General features: G+C 41.5%; 1 protein-coding gene across 1 annotated transcript; it reads left to right on the top strand.

Moving 5' to 3' along the window:
• Positions 1 to 9,981: 9,981 nt before the first annotated feature.
• Positions 9,982 to 19,403, top strand: LOC146968978 (E3 ubiquitin-protein ligase TRIM39-like). Its single transcript, XM_085759192.1, has 8 exons — positions 9,982 to 10,058; positions 11,391 to 11,866; positions 12,647 to 12,838; positions 12,943 to 13,038; positions 14,298 to 14,531; positions 16,347 to 16,494; positions 17,334 to 17,360; positions 18,162 to 19,403. Exons 1-8 carry the CDS (start codon positions 10,052 to 10,054, stop codon positions 18,698 to 18,700), a joined length of 1,719 nt encoding a protein of 572 aa, XP_085615318.1. The 5' UTR covers positions 9,982 to 10,051; the 3' UTR covers positions 18,701 to 19,403.
• The last annotated feature ends 370 nt before the right edge of the window (positions 19,404 to 19,773 follow it).

The raw sequence follows: 19,773 nt of genomic DNA, 5'->3' as shown, positions 1-19,773 counted from the left end.
GATCCCAAACAGGAGCAGACAAGAAGAAAAAAAGTGGGTATAGAAAGTTTCCTTTCGACTGCATTTAAACTTTGAAATAAATTCATTTTCCTAATAATACTTCATTCGTCATCCACTCTGCATATTTATGTGGCCAACAATGTCAGGATGAGACACTGCTCACGGAAAAGCAGTGGGAGGATGAAATTGAAAAAAAAAAAAAAAACATTATCATTTTTTCTGTCCAGTAAAATAATTATCCACAAACTGGCCAGAAGTTTTTTGGCAAAAAGTTTCTCAATGTAAAATAAAAAGGAAAGAACTTCAGCATGTTAAATGCAGTTTCTTGGACTTGACTCATAATTCAATACTGAGGACCGCTTCATCATGAACATAAATATTGTCTTGGCAAAAAAGTACAAAAAAACATCCTAATTTTCCACCATCTTTATTTCCTGATTTTCCTTGGTTATCCATACAGTTTTACCACAGAATATTTACACATATATATAGTAGATATTTCACAGCATAAAAAAGTATAATACAGGGTATTCTTATTCTGTGGACATGGGAGAAGCATGAAATGATTTCATTCTGATTGTTTAACCCTGTGACCTTCATTTCTCTACATCTTTTGTGATGCTTTTAACATGACATGTTGTCAAGTGCTATTCAGACAAGATATGTTACAATCAGTGCACCATTAACTTCAAATGGGATTGTGATTAGAGATCTTAAATCTTCATCGTTGGATTTATTTTACTGCTCCGGCGGTGTCTCTGTCTCATTAGTTATTTATCGCAGGTCCCCCTCCCATGAGAATCTCTTCTTCCTCTTGCAGATCAATTTTATTTCCTTTTTAAGGATCAATTCTTTTTCTGGAGGATCAATTTCCCCTCTTATCAATTCCTCCGTCGAAAGGTCGATAAAGAAGCCCCCTGCACCGAAAGCTGAGGATGATGCCGGTCTCAAAGCAGAGATCAGGGATTTCTGCAGTGGTTTTGAATTCACATTTCAAGGGCTAATGAGCTGATCCTTTTAAGTGAGTTGGTAACTACACTCAGCTCAACTTGATTGATCACCTACAGTACATCACAAAGCTGAAACACAGAAAGATCCAAGGATTTAGGAGAGGTCCATGTTCCCCATGAGAATATTTTGTCAATATATACATGTGTTATTTTTAAAAAGGTCAGAGGTAATCTTCGTTTGTGGTACTTACGTAAGAAAAAGGGGGGAAAGAGGGTACGTATATAGCTTGGGGAAAGAGAAAAACATCACACTGAATAAACATTCAAAAAACCTTAAAGTCTGTCTTTATTTATGTTTGGATACGATAAGGAGTAATGAAAAGAAAACAGTGTTTCCCGTGGCTGAACCTGAGATGCTCCTTTAAAAATCCTGCAGCTCAAAAGAATCATTGTTTTTTCCATAGACCTATTTCTGGAGTCCATAATTTAAGGATTTACACATGTTTATTGAACCTCATGATCTTTAACCTCAAAACGTCTCATATCATCACATGACAAGACGCGCTGTGTGCCTTAGCTGCCACCGTCTTTATTAAGACATGTGGAGAATATTCCAAGATGGGGTGGTGGTGGTGGTGGTGGGGGGGCAGATGAGATCAGACCACATCACATGAGATCAGATCACATCTGAGGACAGAGCAGATAATGCTGCTGTCAACTGCAGCACTGTGCTCGGTTTAAGCTGTTTAAAGCGGAATATGATTTAAAGAAAATCCCACTTTGGCCTGAGCGGCGCGCACGCTTTCATGTCTCGGTTACACTGGGAAAAAAAATAAAAACACACACTCACACACCAGTCATCAGCCATGTGATGCATGAAAAGATGAGAGGGTATTACCTGATACGGGTGTGATACAGATGTTACAGTGAAAGAATTTAGAGGGGGACATGGAGATTTACTTCCTCTATCCAAGGACGTCGCGCACACACAGATTGAAAAGAGACACAACATGCAACAGGCAGGAGCTGGAAGCAGAGCGGCTCTCTGACTGAATGCTGCATGTGAATGAAGCACTGCAGTGCTGGAGCCGTTCATCAGCTGCATGTGTCTGGGCGGCAGAGCCACAGGAAACACTGGGGAAGAAGGAGGAGATGGAGGAGGAGGAGGAGGAGGAATGGGGGGAAAAATGCTTTTCAATGATTTGCTTGGCTAAAAATAAAATCATTTCCGAAGCGGCGTGTTTTTTTCATTTTCCGCTGGGATGGTTTGGCTTTCTCAGCATTGTTTTGTTTCACGTTCGCACAGCGGCACACAGTCACTCCAGCGCGCGGTGACAGTCTCTATACGAGGCAGAGACTGCTGATGTCAACGGAAGTCATTCTTTCCCAGGAAAATCCTCTGGTGCTGGATTTTAATATTTAAAGTAGCAGTGATGACTTTTTGATTGGAATAGAAATAAAAAAGGTATTCGAAGAGACCAAAATGAAGAAGAAGAGTCCATCAGATGAGGATTGGGTCTTCTTCAAGACCTTCAAGCTGCTGCTTCATGTAGACACTGGTTGGCATAATTCAAGTCTACAACCACGCTAGTGTAATGTAGAACAGTGAGGCTGCATACTGACATTACACAATTAAATAACACTGCTATAGTGCTAAAAGCTATAATATTAACCATGGGGACTATAGTTTACTAAGGTACGACCGAGGCTAATAAAATATCTTCAGTTTTCCAGATGATTGGTCATTAACTGGACAAGGTTTTGACCAAATTAACAGTTTTGATCTATTTCTTAGATCAAAGAATTGATGTAATTTCTTCACACATAAAATATGAAGATGCTGCCTACTGATGATTATCTTAAAACAACCAATTTCTGAGAGCAGAGGTGTAAAAAGGAGCCAGTCAAGGCAACGTACCACTAGAGCATCATATTTGCTCTGACTAACCCTTTTTTCCAACTATCTTTTTATTGAGATTGACATGGTACAGAAAGACAGTTATGTAAAAAGATAATACTTTTTGATTATTCACAGAACACATACAGTATACAAATCCCCTCACCCACCCACCCCATCCCCCCACCCTACAAAATCCTGGCTAGTGCATCCTAATCTAAGGAGATTAAATAAGTAAATAAATAAATAAAAGTTACGATGTTGATAGAGAAAAAGAAGAATATAGCACCTTTCGCAGACAACAGTCACAAGGTGCTGTACAAAGTTAAGTGCACAAGCAGTGAAAAATTTAAGAACCCAATGACGGACACAAAACAACAACCAGGAACAGCAGAACAACAATCAGCAATAAAATAGTTACAATTCAATAAAATGCTGCTTTTTAAATGAAATGACGGAGGAAGCAGCTCTGCAGGGCATCCCAAAGCCTCGGTGCCACGGATTAGTAATAAGTCTAGTGCGGGGGACATGGAGCTGGAGCAGGCCTTTGTTTGAGGATCGCAACGGTCTGGGAATGGTGTAGGGTTTCAAGAGGTAAAGATAGGTAAAGGTAAAGATATCATTCAACAGGTATGAATAATTAAACAAAGAAAAAAAGAAAAGAAAGTGGAGCTAATTTGAAAGCAAAGTTTGAGAATAAATGAGTACTGACTAACTCTTTTTAACCTGTTCTTACAAATGAGTTAGTCGACACAATAATGAATGTCAAGTTTAAAGAGACCCTGAGGAGTTTGCTTTTGGTTATAAAAGAGTCTCATATTAATGTGGATGAATCTACGTTACCCATACTTGTTAATGGGTCCATTTTGGATAAATATATAGTTTTGTCTTTAGAGTTATTTTTGTTGTTTAGAGGTCATGGGAATAACGCCGCCGGATCGCTAGTTGGCATCGTTTACGGTCGTAACTATGACGGTATCTGATCGTCTTCGAACCTCCAACTTTGATTAATGAAAACATTCTTGGCAAATGTTTTCACTTTCGTCCTACTTGCGCCGGTCCAAGAATTTCACCGTGCGCGCAGCGGCTCATGGGAAATGTAGTGTGAAAACACTTCGCTTTCCAAAACTCCACATCGTCCCTTTAACTAAATTCCAATGATGTTTATTAAATTTCATATAGAGACCACATGTACAAGTACTGTACATTAGCAGTGCATTGATTTTCATTCAAGCGAATGAAATGGATGGATCAAGTAATGGTGTTGATGTAATGTAGGTTATGTCACATCAGCTGTTTCTGGAAAAATCATTGAGTCTCCAGTACACCATTACTTTTACATAACCACTAACAATGGTTTCAAATAGCAGGCATAGAGTAGGCACATTCTCTGCCATAGTGCCCTTGAGCAAGAAACCCTGCCGTCACATGCTCTGAACTGCCATTAACAAAAAAGCCAAACTGGGATCAATATAAAAGTCTCTGTGTGTGATTAGGAGCTAATGGTGCAACACGAATGCCTCTTTACCCCCGTAGTGGAAAGCCAGGAGGCGTCATCTCCTGTTGCCGGGGGCACAGCGAGGTTATCAGTAACATAGAGAGCGCGACAGTATCCGCACTGACTATCAATAATGCTCACTAGCGCTATACCGTATCCCCCAAAGGAGGTGAGAGCACTGATACCCTCCTCTGAGAAACCAGAGAGCATCTGGAGGAAGACGACAGAATATGTAAGAGAGGGGGAGGAAGGAGAGGGAGGAAGCAACATGCTGAGATGGGAGAAAACTACATAGATTGGGAGCTTGGAGGTTTTTCTTTCTTGGGTGTTCTTTTTGGGGGAGGGATGAGGAGGAAAGTGAGGAAACTAAAGCTGCAATTTCTCCAGTTTATTTACAGACCGTGTTCTTCAAATTGTAACACACGAAAAAGGAGGGGATGGAGGTGCAACGTGAGGGAGTTAAGAGTGAGAGGTGAGGTGAAAACACAGTGCAGTGAAGCTTCCAGCAGAGTCTCTGCTAAGTGCTGGATTGCAGAGACGGAGAGAAAAAACAGGAGGCAAAGGAGAGAATGAGAGAGGGACAGACAGCACAAGAAGAAGGGTATAGCTTCTATTTATAAACCTGAAAGAGAAGATTTGGATAGGGCTATGGAAAATAAAACAGAGACAGAGAGAGAGAAAGAACAAAGGGGGAGTAAAAAAGAAAAAAGACAAGCAGATGGGTGAAAAAGATGAAGAGATAGATGGATACAAAGAGGAGCTGCCAGTGGACAGAGAGAGGAAGAGAGGAAGAGAGAGAGAGAGGGGGGAGAAAAGGGGGGAGGAGGAGGAGGAGGAATACATTTACCTTGACTGACACTGCGACAGGAAGAGAAAAGCAGAATCCCCCACTCCAAGAAATTGTAGCTCCCTAACATCATGCGACACAAACTCTGCAGTGGGTTCGCTGGAGGGGCTGCACTGAATATATCATAGTATATGCATGCACAGATGTACGTACGCCTGCCCCACGTGCAGGTACAAGCTGTGGCTGCAAGTATAAGACACACATCTGGTTGACAGCAGCACCGGTCTGAATCATACACAGTTCATCCACAAACAAGCAAAAAAACATACATGCTGCTGCAATGGTTTAAATTAAAACAATAAAAAACAGCATCTCTTAGGAAAGTTAAAAGAAAAAAAAAACTTTAAGTAAAAAAGAGAGATGGTGAAATTCAGCAGGGAGTTCTCGGGTATATAAAATGATGGAATAAGATTATAGCAAAAAACAAGCAAAGGCGGTTTACTCGCTAACAGAAACTGAGGAAAATGAAGACATACAGGACGGTCGATACCATGCAACAGATAAATAGAGATGCGGTGACATTTGCAGGACGTGAGAAGGATCAATATCATCTCACTGAAGAGACCTGCTGGACAAGTGGTCATTTTTAGAACCGAACCTCCTCTTTAATGTCTTATCGACACCGGAGTTGTCGATACGCTGCAGCGCAAAGAAATCAATCTTTTGGAGACCTGGGTGGTGTCGGGTTTTTAAGGGGCCGTAATTCAATAGAGGGAAATTTCAGTGTAATTATATTAACCGTCTATGACCAGTCACCAGTATTATGGTGGTTTCATCTTAGAGACGATTTACTTCTCGGTGTTTGTCGTGTGTGTGCTGAGTATTTAAGCCTTTTCTATTGTTGTGCTCACACGTTGCCATGGACGACAGCAGCATCAGGTACTGTGTAGGGGGAAAAAATGCACCTTGAATGTAAAGTGTCTAGTGTGGCAGAAGCTGGTGTTTCCTTCAGTGCTTTGTCAAAGGCTGCCCACTAGTGGTGGAGACCAAGAATTGCAGCTTATAACATGTACAAACTACAACCAGCTGCATTTAAATGAAAACTTGCAGCAAAATCACATTGAAGGGAACATAGAAGAGTTCATATCCAGAAAGCTGAGGAAAGACTTTGCCAAGAATGCAATTAAAACAAAAGAAGGCGTGTGTTCTCCTATATCATGTGACACTGCATCAGTCATAAATGAAATTTAAGATGACAATCTGTCATCTAAAAGAAATGCTGACTTTTCCTTATAGGCGCCAATGTGACATTGACGTGTGATTTTAGCCGATTACTTTGACAAGGACTGGACCGACTGCCATTAAATCAGGTTTAAACCCAGACTCATGAAATTTTAGAACTCCATTTCTGCAGGATTTATTGTTGTTGGAGGTGTATGCAATCGTCCCATTGATCAACAATGGGTGACAGTCAGATGATTAGATGGATTTCTGGCAGGTCGAAAAAATTGGCTTGGTTGTTTGTCATGCAGTTCAAAAATCTAATAAACTATCTTTATCTTCAGTATCACTGGAGGTTTGTTTCGACTTCTTGTGGTTCAAAATCAGCTCCCCTCTGCAACATTCACACCATATTGTCGACATTTTCCCAGCTACTAGAAACCTGGACCCTTCACACATCGATACTCTGATAAAGGCCACAAGCCTTAAAGGGATAGTTCAACATTTTGGCAAATTGGCCCATTGCCATAATCCCTATCGTGTTAGGAATAGGTTTGTTACTTTTAATTGTCGGTGCAAGCTATTTTTAGAACGGCGGAGCAGAGCCGCGAGCTGCTCAGAGCTACGCTACGGAGGCTCATGGAATTTCTTGGTTTCCCTCATCAAACTCATCAAATACACAATCCAACAACTTCAAAACACTCTGGTGGACAAGTTGTGACCTGCACATTCACCACACTATGAGGTAATAACGGAACGATACGAGAGTTGTTTTAGAGGCAAACGCAGAGACTGCTTGCCGAAAAACTGCCCCCGACGGGAAGGCACATCAGTGGTTTTGCATGAATTTACCTTTAAGGAGGAAGGAGAGTCAAACCACTACAGACAAGACAGAACAGTTTGTCTTATCAGGTGTGAACATCTGTGCCAGCACACCTGTTAAGTCATGTGCCTTGATTCATTTCCCACACTCTGAACATGGAAATCTCATTGCCTTTCTGGTCACAAACCTTAAATTCATGATTCATTAGCAGGATAAAATGTCAAAGCATAAATAACACAATGCATATGCAGCTAATGGCAATGCAGCATTTTTCTCAGTGAGTTTTGAATTATAAGTATTCTGGCATAGCCTGCATGACTTGTGATTTAATTTATGCACAGTTCATAAGGCAGACCACTGAAAGCAGGTTTTCTTATTTCACTCAGGAATTCAACTTCAAATTTAACACATTAATGTACACATGGCACTTCAGCTTCACACACCAGGTGGGTGTCACCTGTGCAGCACCACATGAAGGGCAGAATTAGCCGGTTAGCACCGGCTAATTAGCAAAAACATGAACAACTGTACAGAGATAGCATGCTAAAACTGACAACCACTGGATGCAAAACATGTTTATAACGGCCATCACCACAGACTAGTACACAACTGAGTAAAAATAACCTTTAAACACCACCAGAGTTAACAAGAAACAATCAGCGCAAGCTAGCATAGCATAGCCTAGCGTTAGCAACAGCAGGCTAAAAACAGACATGTAGCATGTAGCATAGCTTAGCAGCAAGTTACTCACAGGTTGGAGAGGAGACAACCCTGGTCCGAGTCAAGCTGGAGCCCTTTCGCCGCTCCTGGGGTCTGTGTGAAGCTGGAGCGGTTTTAGATCCACGGTCCGGCCGGGTGGGGAGTGCAGCCTTCAGCCGTGGACCACCAGGACCGGGCCGGTCCGCGCCATCCCAGGTAAGACCAGGTGCTCCCATTAGTCAGGGACTACAGATGAAATTTAGCTAGTAGCTAACTCTGCACTGTCCCTGTTAAATAAACAAGTAAATAAATAGTGAGTTCACATGTGCTTCTTATCTGTTTATATTAGTGGAGGGGGGGCGCATTGGTAGCTAGGTTTGTAGGCTACCTGTCATCCGTCACCTGTGGGCGGAGCTTAATATTTTCATGCAGGTGCTGTCTGATCCCACAAGGTAGCTATAGACCCTTTCAGAGAGTATAAACAAAGACAGGTGTTACCAAGAATACTAATTAAGGCTCCATTCCATTTAGTGTACCAGAGCGTTTTCTAATGAGCCACACCTGTCTTTGTTTATACTCTCTGAAAGGGTCTATAGAGAATGTGACGTCATCACGCCATTAGCTATAGGCCTATATTTAGCTACATGTCTGCTGCTTCATTAATGTTTAAAATCTCAGTTATACAACCAAATGCATTGGTAGCCTGTCAGTCTATTCATAGAAATAACTGGTGTAGGCCTACCTTGTAAATATATGAGAGTCTGATAGGCCTAACTGTGTTGTTTGGTGTTTCCATCCCCCTTTTCTTTTTGCTGAAAATGTAGTTATAAAAGTCCTGGGGGGATTAATGAATTAAGGAAAACATCAGTCAGTATTTCTGACCCTGTGTCACCGACAGTCTGATGGGTGATAAAAATGGGTGAAAGTGCATGAAAAAGGGTGATAAACTACGTTGTCGGCAGAGATGATTTCAACAGTGCAGGTGATTTGATAAATAGAGCTATTTCTAATCATTTAACCACTGTGTCATTCATCACCCAAGACATCGACTGCATCATTTATCTCCTTGGTAATTACGCTCTGTCTGTCCTTGTAGAGCTCAAGAAATTGCAGCAATTTGCAGCTTTGTCATTTCCTACTAAAAAACTTGTAACTACTAAGTTGGAAGTTTCCATGTTCTTTTTCTTTTGATTCAGATTTAAATAAAAATGCAGTCAGTCATTTCCTTTCTGGCTCTGGATGTTATATAAAAAGTGTTTAATTCTCTTCCAGCAGAGGACATCACCATCGACCTCGACACTGCAGGGCCCTGGCTTATCGTCTCTGAAGATGGGAACACAAAATCCATTCCCTTTAATGTTGTCTTCTGCTCCCCAGAGGTTTTGGGGGTATTTGTGGATTAAGAGGAGACCAAGACTCGACGGCTTCACCTTCACAAAATGCTACTCTGCAGACAGGACTTGGACCGTGTTTGATCCATGTTTGGCAACAGAAAAGAGGAGAGGCGGCTCCTCTCAGAGTCGTACCTGTGGAGATCACAATGAATGATGAAATGGAAAAACGATACATATTTATCAACACTAAGCAAAGGCCAATATCACAGGAATCACACCTATATAACCAAAAATAGACATACACATTCAAGTAAAGGGAAAATGAATGCTTTATCCATGAGTGGTAGGACATAGTGTAGCAAAGATAAAGTGAATCATTGATCAATTTGAATAGTTTTTCTGTCCTCACTGCCTCTTATTTTGACTTTGTTAGACCATAAATTAAAAAACTAAAGGGAAACCCACCTCAAAACAACTCAGAGCTACAATATTGGACATACTATTCACATTGAAATTAGATATTTGTCATAGTTTAAGTAGTTTGGGATCTTTTACATGTTCTTCAAAATGTTAACTTAGTTGTTCAAGTGTCTTTTCAGGAAAAGGTTCATTCAAACACAGAAAGCACAACAAAGTCCAGTGGTTCGGGCCTTTGCATGTATACACAGCAGAGTGTGACAACAAACAGTGTGAAAGTTCGGGTGTGTCACACCGAGAGTGGGAGGGGCCACCTGCAGTTCCAGGAAGACGACCTGGGTGAGCACCTGTCGGCGTGTGATCCACGGCAGAGTAGCTGGAGTGAAGGACTGAAGCAGAGACAGAGCTCCACGTCAGAGGAAAACATGCAGAGTAAGTTCTTCCTCTCTTTTCTTCACCTTCAGCTGTGACCACCTCTTCTTTTCACTGTGTTTTATAACACATGTTTTGTAAAGTATAGTCGACCTATATATAAAAGTGGAGGAGTTATAAACAGACAGTGTGGGTAAAGGTTGGACACAGTATATGAAAAGTTACAGCTGAGAGGATTTACATGTTTGTTTTTGGAGTTGTGGCTCCAGTGGCTGTTACATTATAAGACTCTATGATAATAATAATAATAATAATAATAATAATAATCTACATTAGTGTTGATGTATTTCATAACTTTTGATTTAAGGAGCAAAGACACAGCAGCGATTGTTTGTTGTACATTTCTAGTTTGGGTTGTGTTTTCTTTTGAATCTGAGGCAGGTAGACGGTCCTGAGTTTCTACATTCCTCACATGGTTTGTCACCCACCACCGGGCAGGCTGACGTTATGACAGACGCAACCTGCCTGTGTGGAAAAAAAAAACAAACTCAGTGTCCTCCGCTGTTGAATATTTGACAAACCTTTATTGATCTGGGGAAATAAAAACAGGGCACATTAAATCATCTGATCATAAACTTACCAAAAACACATGTGGATATATTCAATTTTTTTTTTATAATAGGTCATCATATAACAATTTTCAGGTCATGTTAGAGGAAAAAAAAAAACTAATTCCACTAATCATTTCGTCTCCGCTCCTCCTCTGTGACTCTTAATGACCTACTTCAAATACCAAAGGAACAATGGCAGATTGAAGCCGTGTGCTCACGCTGACCTCTGACCCTGCTGTCTGACGGACTGGGGGTTAAAACACCACATCTCCTCACCACCATCACCGTCTCTCTGGGAAATGAAGAATCTCACCATTTCTCACCCGCACATGAGTTATTTGAACACGTGTCCCCCAAAGCATTTTTTGGAGGGTGTGTCTAACACTGGGTTGATTATTTTATATTTTAAAAATGTGAGGCACGCCACTGTTGTGGTTAACCTCACAAGGCTTTAATTTAATATCAGCACATTCAAACTTGCTTCAGTGTGTAAACACACGCTCAAACACATTAACAAGTCGGTTTTAGTCAAATATGGAAGATTTAAATAACCTGAAATCCATTCTTGTCAGGTAGTTTCACAGTAATTCACTTTTTTTTTCCATTCCCAATGACTGTGATACAACTGCTTTGTTAACAAAAAAGGTGCTAACGACCCTGGATGAGTCATCACCATGTTGGAGGCCAAACAACTCCAGTAGTTTCCAGTAGATTCAGAGTTTCTAGAAGAAGTAGTAGTTAAGATTGTCCATCTAATCAATCACTTCTCTCCATCTTCCAGACATGAGCCCTCAGAGAGGCCGAGTCCTCTCCGAGGACCAGTTCACCTGCTCCATCTGTCTGGAGGTGTTTGTGGAGCCCGTGTCCACGCCGTGCGGCCACAGCTTCTGCAAGGCCTGCCTGCAGGGCTACTGGAACCACAGCAAGAGGTTCTCCTGCCCCATGTGCAAGAAGAATTACGCCAAAAAACCGGAGATGAGCGTCAACCGGGTCCTGGCTGAGATTTCCTCCCAGTTTCAGGGGCTGATGATGGCCGGGGGGGGCGGCATGGACGGAGGGGCCGCCTCGCCGGGGTCCACCCTGAACCTGAGCTCCGATACGGGCCACGGTGGATCTCAAGGGCCCGATACCGGGGAGTTCGCCCGGGCTGGGGAGGTTCCCTGTGACGCCTGTATTGGGAGGAAGTTGAAGGCGCTCAAATCCTGTCTGAACTGCCCCGGGTCCTTCTGTGAGGCTCATCTGAGACACCATAAGAAGGTCAGTTTTGGGTTTTTGGAAAGTAATAATTATCATTTTCCCTCCTGGGCATGTTTCTCCTTTTTTTTCCACACTTAATTAACCACAATCCGGTTAATGTATTTGATCCTTAATGTTGACAGTGTTCCCATTAAATGTCAGTTTCACAATAACAGATTAAAAATTTGACATACATTTAATAAATTGCCCGGTTATTCTTTTGTTTTGGTATTATAGGGAAACAAAAGGTTCAACTCCAACTAATTAATGTCCCTACTGAAATGCTACTGGATTTATTGCATTTAATTATTTTACTTCAACATACAACATCTGAGCTCATGTGGTCTGAATTCTTCTATAGTCTGAAGTTGTGTGCTGAAGTTGCTCAGATTCAATTGGTTGCTTTGAGTGGATTAATAAAAATTCAACATGAAAAATTCAAACATGAACATCTGGACTACCCGAGCAGCGAAGCCTCAATGGACTCAACCCCAGAAACCTCAAATACATTTAAATAGAGGAATTCAAACAGCATAAATTGCTCCTAATTATGCTTTTCTACACATCATGAGTTTTTGTGATGAACCTGCAAAAATGAATACATCTACACACACAATACACATGCAAACTTTAAAGTTATACAAAGACTTTATATGTTATCGTGGTTACTCACCCACTCATGTGGAGGCAAATCATTGATTGCAGATTTCCCATCATACCTGGAGAAGCAAAACACACCGTCCTGGGTTTGTTATTCTTACATTTGCCCATTCAAATCCATGTCTCTCTCCCTGTATGCAGGTCAAGTCTTTGGTATCCCATCGTCTGATCGAACCCATCCTCCACCTGGAGGAGAAGATCTGCAAGAAGCACGAACGCCTCATGGACGTCTACTGCCGCACCGACCACACCTGCATCTGCGTGGCGTGCGCCGAGGCCACGCACAAATCCCACGACCTCGTCTCCATTGACCACGAGTGGAAGAAGAAGATGGTGAGCTGGAAATAAACAAACAAACGTCATGTGATTTTGATGGTATAACTCTGCTTCAACATTGATTTTATTAATCCACATTAATCCTGGTTTTCCTTTGACAGAGTAATCTGGGGAAGAAGAGGTCGGAGCTGAAACATCTGATCAAGGAGAGAGCAAAGAAACTGGAGGAGATCAAACAATCCATCAAGGTCATCAAGGTAAGAGACAGCTGAACCTGTGAGTTTCACCTGTGTGTTTACCCTGGTAAGTGGAGGAGAGAAAAAAAACACAGCATGTTTGAAAGTGTTGGTGTCAATTTTCAACTCTTTGAAATACAAGTCCAGTGCAGAAACCTTCAGTTTAACAACACCCATTGTTTCCTGTTTGATCCGACTTTGAATTAAACTTCAGATTTAATTTCTTTTTTGCAAATGTCACAATCTTCCTTGTTGTTTAGAGTAAATTTATTATTTTTTTCTTATTCCATTTTAAAATAGTCCAAGCTGCTTGCTGTTATACATGTTAAATATTTGCCCAGTTTACTCTAATGCATTGCACAACGACTTTTTGTCAGAGAATCTAAATCACGTTGCGTGGCAGGACTTTGCCCACATCTCTCTCATACCTCTTGGGCTTTTCGGGGGAGGTTTTTCTCCCCCTTCAGATCCATGTCTGAGGCTGTTCAACCGGTGCGACCAGTGCAGCGTTTACCTGCAACTTCCCACACCCTGTTTGTTCTTACAGCCTCATCACAGTCAGACCTACCTCCGGCACAAGACAAGAGATCAAAACATAAATGATTACGCTTCTTTTGTTCGTGTAATTGAAAGGATTCTAGCTGCAGTTATGCACATGATTGATAGTTTATTACAGCTTTGAATGGTTTTCTATAACAATCCTGTGGCTATTATGAGTGGGATTAGACCTGGAGAAGGTGAAATGTACAGTATGTGTACAATCTGTCAAATAATACATATGAACAAAGTCACATGTTTTCAGATTAGGAAGATTTCCCAGGGTTCACTGCTCTGCTCTTTAGTTTCCTGCCCGGTGACATTTTTATCTACTTTTACAAACACAATGAGAGTTAAGTTACCCGAGGGGTTGAATAACACAATGTCCACATCCATGTGTGAGTGTGTGTACTGTAAACAACTCGTGCATATTTTCCTTTATGCTGCTAGATTAGACAAGAGACTGTCTGAAAGCAGCAGAGGCTTTTAGTCTTTGCTGTGACTAAGCTTTTCAAAATCCAGGATCCTACATTTCCCATTATGCAACTAAAAAGATATTTTTAGACACTTCCTGGCTGGTAATTTCCAACAACTTATCGTAAATTTTAAATCTTCCTCTGCCAAGTTGAGATAACCCTGATAACATCACTGTGACATCATCAGATTTGGAAAAACCCCAAATTTTGTTCCCTGTTTTTCCAATGTAAAAGTTTTTGGTTTCCCGTTCACGTTTAATGTTGCAGGTGAGCGCTCAGAAGGAGCTGGAGGAGAGCTGGCAGGTGTACGCTGAGCTGCAGCGTCTGGTGGAGCAGAGTCAGGCCGAGCTGGTGGAGCTGATCGCCACGAGGCAACGCGAGGCCGAGCGCCACGCGCAGGAGCTGGCGCGAGGTCTGGAGAACGAGCTGAGCCAGCTGAGGAGGAGGAGCAACGAGCTGGAGGCCTACGCCCAGACCCAGGACAAAGTGGTCTTCCTTCAGGTGGATATGACACACACACTACATTTCTGAAGACGTTATCAATAGTAAATTTAAATTATGAAGCTCTTTGTCTTTTCTTTTTGTGACAGGAACCAATGCAGACGATTCTCAAATTTCAAAATAAAATATTCTTTTGTTTACGAGCTGTACTTATATGGAAGTATTAGGACCACTCATTAAAAAAAAATGAGAGGAGGGAGATTTTTATTTCATTATGCACTTAGAGATTTAAGTCGAAATGTTGAGAATAAAGTTAAAATACAATGTCTAAAGTGAAGTCAAAATTTCGATAACCCTTTAATTTACAGTTAGTTACGTGATAATGTCTAGAAATAGCCAAGAAATAACAAGTAATTGCATCATAATGTCTAGAAATAACAGTCAATTTCATAGTAATGTTGAGAAATATAGCCAAGAAATAACGATTGATTGCGTAGAAATAGTCCAGAAATATTGGTCAATGTCAAGGACTTGGTGGAGAAAAATTCTGGCCTTTCCCAAAAAATTCAAAGCATGAAAAGCATAATAATCTTTTGCCTTCATGAAAAACATGACATTACTATGAAATTGACTGTTATTTCTTGGCTATTTCTTAATTCAATAATTTCGTAATTAGTGGCCTGTAAATTAAAGGGTTACCAAAATTTGACTGACAATTGCATGCATCCTTGTGTAAGAGTGTAACAGTAAGAGTAGGTTTCTGAAGTTATGCACCTGCATACTTAATTGATATAATCCACTCCTAATTTGATGAGCCAGAGAGGAATTTTTGACTTTATTCTCAAGTGCATAATGGAAAAAAAACTCCCTCCTCTCTTCCGTAGTACTTGCACCACCCCCTCTCCACCCTGTTTGTTCTCAGTGTAGCTCTTCCATTTCTAAGATGATGAATCCCTTCAATCATATCCCGTACTCAAACAGAATTTTAAAGATGCACGTCGCCGGCATTACCTCATTAGGCATTTTTCCAGTGTGTAGCCTACATACGCAAAAACAAAATTAGTATGCATTTGGGACAGAGCAAGGGGCCTGAATTTGGTTTAGTGGATTTGTATCATAAGCTGCTGTGTTCCACTCACAGTGCTGGAAATCTGCAAGAAATCGACCATATTCATCTATTTTAAGTAACCAAGCTGGGAGAAAATATCACTTTTAAAGATATCTTTCTCAAAAACTATGCAGTGTATTCACTCATCACTGCACAGCCAGTTCTCCAGTGGACCTCGCCAGCTGTAGCTGCTCGGATATTTGCGACACAACATCAAAGTCTCCGTGAACAGAGCCAGCTGTTATGGAAGTCCCACCCCCTGGTGCATTTATCCCGGACTGCTTATGTAAATAAAATGTTGATGCTCTCACACATGAAAGACGTCTTTGAGGTTCAGGTTGCTGATCTAGAGTCTCTCTCCGAGCGATGAGAGTGTTTGGGAGGAACTAAGTTGAGAATATGCTGATGCTGATACATTCACTGCAACTGTCCTGCTGTGGTTTTCGCTTATCTGGACAAAAATCCTGCTCTGACTGTTCTTTGATTTTTTTTACTCTCAGACCGACAATGTGCAGAACGCTCCGAGTGGACATTTGCATTATTAGATTTAAATTGGATTTGATAGATTTAGAAGAATTTAACCCCATAAATCTAGATTCAGTGGAGCTGAGTATCGTGAGACTGTGCTTTTTCCCCCCCTCCACAGCTGCATCGTACCTAATGTGCTCTTTTCTCTGCAAAGGCTTTCTTTTCCCCGAGGGGTCATTAAATTTTCATTTCCATCGTCGTACCTTGCGTAACCTTTTCTCTCCCCTTGCTTCCCGTAGAATCTGGCGACGCTGCCACCCCCGCTCGAGCCCAACGATTGGTCGGCGGTCAGCGTCAACACCGACCTCTACCTGGGAACCATCCGTTCCTCCGTCAGCGGCCTCGTGGACAAGTTCCAAGAGGAGCTTAAGAGGCTGTACGGGAAAGGTAAAGGGCGGTCACACTCTGTTGTGATAAAACACATGGATTTGTAAAGGAAATACCTGAAACAACTGAAACAATCACTGTGTGTTTGATGACAATGTGCAGCTTTCCAAATCCCACTGATAGATAAAATGTCACCTCAGAAAAACAATGGCTTTTGATACATGTATAAAGCACAGGACGAACAGATAAAGTTTACGGTAATGTAGCTGCATCCAATTCAATACCATAATAAACTATGGCTGGGAAAAGGGTTCATGTAGTGGTTTGCATTATAATGTGTTTTCTCCTGTGCAATTACACATTTACAAATAAAAAAATGCACTAATTGAGGGGAACAATATCTTTAAATACTCAGTGATATACAGTATTTTCTATTGTGTGTGGATCATCTATGCATAGTTACAGTAAAATCCCCCCTCCTCCTCCTCCTCCTCCTCCTCCTCTCATCCACAAATCCATCCACACTTCCTGCGCAAAATCCAAATCCGTGCATCTGTGGGTCACTGTACGAGCGCTTTGAAATAGAAAAGTGACTCATCATTGCACCAAGCAGCCCACCACACTCACACTTTCACACACACACGTACACACGCAAGATGGTTGGGCAGATGGAGATAGTGTCGATGCCACAGTTCATCCACTAGGAATCAATGGAGAGGCAGCAGCAGAGAGCTGACTGACTGACAACGCCACATGTCTTGAGCATTTACAGCTCAGGATTAGATCTACATGTTTACCACCCACACGTGCCATCTGCTTTGACTTTGACTCTGTAGCCGAGTGACTTGCTGACACAGTCTCTCTCTCTTTCTCTCTTTCTCTCTCTCTCTCTCTATCAGAACTGAGGAAGGTGCAGAACTATTCAAGTGAGTAAAGTTTTGAATTGTTACCTGTGGTTTTAGTTTGCAGCTACGTTTTTATTGTTTGTTCACGGGCTGGTCTTTAAGGAGAAGACAGACAGAGGTTTCTTGAACCAGTTTACTATGATGTTCAGTTCTCATCATTGCCCACAAGATGGTGCCATTTCCTCAAACCACAGGCCAACAAAAAGTATAAAATTCATTGTACTTAAGTTAATTTTTCTTGACCCTTTTGCTCACATTTTAGTGGATTGAGAGTATTCAAATACCTACTGTAATATATTTAAACTAGAGCCCCTTAAGTATCCCATATTTTGGGGGGGGGAGCAGCCACTGGATTCAAAGTCAGTATTAGTGTTTATATAACAGTAAACTACAGTATTTTAATTAGATTAGATCAGATTAGATTAGATTATACTTTATTTATCCCTGAGGGGAAATTAGTTTGTGACAGCATTAAAAGAAGAAAAAGCAGGACATTGCATACTAAATAAATATATACATAGCTATGCAAGAAATTATATAAAGAATAAAATACCCAATTCATAAAAATACTGTGCTACAAGTGCTTGCTGGTAGACAAAAAAAAAAAACATTACAAACTAAATAGAATTTGTTGTGTTGCAATTTTTTTGAAGGAAAAAGGTCTAAGTTCTTCCACTACTGCAGCTGACATTGAGACCAAAGGCCATAGCGCCCCTTGGTGTATCTTGTTCTGGCCAAACAAATGTATTCATGCAAACGAGTGTCATTATTCTGACGGTAAGATTAAAGATATCATAGTGACGGGGACTCTGTTCTTTCCAGGTGAGGTGATTTTGGACCCGGCCACAGCCCAGAGGAACCTGATCATCTCCGACGACGGTCGCCAGGTGAAGTACGAAGAACGTAAGACCGCCCACACCGAGGGCCCCAAGCGCTTCAGCCCCGCCCTCTTCGTCCTGGGCCGAGAGGGCTACGGCTCCGGGCGTCACTACTGGGAGGTCGACGTCGGGCGCAAGACGGCCTGGACTCTCGGCGTGGTCCGCGGTTCAGCCCGCCGCAAAGGAGAGATCAAGCTGAGCCCCGAAGGAGGATACTGGTGTCTGTGGCTGAAGAGCGGGGAGGTGAAGGCTCTGGCGTTGTCCCGCCTGCCTCTGATGCTGCCTTCACAGCCCAGTAAAGTGGGAGTTTTCCTGGATTATGACGGAGGCCAGATTTCCTTCTATGACGTGAAGGCTCGTCTGCATCTCTACACCTTTGTTGACACCTTCAGCGATAGCCTGTACCCCATCTTCAGCCCCTGTCTCATCCAGGAGGGCAAGAACGCTTCCCCTCTCGTTGTAACCCCTGTTAAACACACCTGAGACAGTCACAGCTACAACCTTTCTTTTGGCCAAGAAAATAGTTTGGTGCAAAGTGCAGATAGCGTTTTGGAGAGAGTTTAACCCACTTTGATCTGAAAATAAAATGTTCCCAAAGAAGCCAGGCAGTTTCACTTGTTTGCAAAGCACTTTACCTCAAACTATTAAAAGAAAAATAAGGTGACTGACCCACAGAACACTCCATAACCCTGATGCTACTTTCTTGTCTGACTCCTTATTACGAAGAAAGAAAATGGAACAAATGTCATATTTTCTACATTGTCAAATTGTATATGAAACAAAAATGAAGGATATGAGAGCTGTGAGGACCTACAGGACTACAATTAATGATTGCAAAGGCCAGATCTAACCTGTGCTTCTTACTCTGTGGTTCAGTGGGACGGGTCAGGGGGATGGTTCAGTTTGAGTGATGCTGCGCTTTACTCTCTGTCCAACTCTTTGTTTACCTTTAGCCTAACTATCACTCAGGCTTTGGAGAGCTTAGAAACAATGATGTTCATAGAGGTTTAGGAGACGTTTTTTTTGTCGTTGTTGTTCTATGGACCATGACATTGTTTGAAAATGCTTTTTGTAAAACTCATTGTGGGCCTTGGATTGTTTCTAAAGACCATGTATTACTGTGTTAAATGTTTGCTTTTGTACCCTCTTTCTGGACTTATACAATAAAGATTATCAATAACAAATATTATTAAATTGATTTTCTTTTTCCAACTAGCTGGATAGGATTTGTCATTTTGCTCATTTTCATCCATCAGTTTAGTTTTTGAACAGGAAGTAACCTACAGTAGCTATAGCCAACTGAAGGGTAACTCTGCATGCTATGTATGAAACACTATGGTGCTAAGGCAATTAAAAATAATAGATGTAGTGCTCGGTGACTGACCACAACCCAGTTTTAGCACTCGTTGTATATGTATCATTGAGCTATGCTAGTAAGCATTATTTCAGATTTGGACAGAACCAGGCTAGCTTTGGACAGTGCTAAATAGCTGCTAATGCTAACAATGCACTTGTTTTTCATCAGTTGATATAATACACAGCAGATTGAAGCCAAA

This window comes from Trachurus japonicus, chromosome 18 (assembly GCF_045865225.1).
Source record: "Trachurus japonicus isolate A0001 chromosome 18, Traja_1.0".
Taxonomy (NCBI): Eukaryota; Metazoa; Chordata; class Actinopteri; order Carangiformes; family Carangidae; genus Trachurus; species Trachurus japonicus.
Note: the sequence above shows the minus strand (reverse complement) of the source record. Positions and strands in the feature narration are given on the sequence as shown.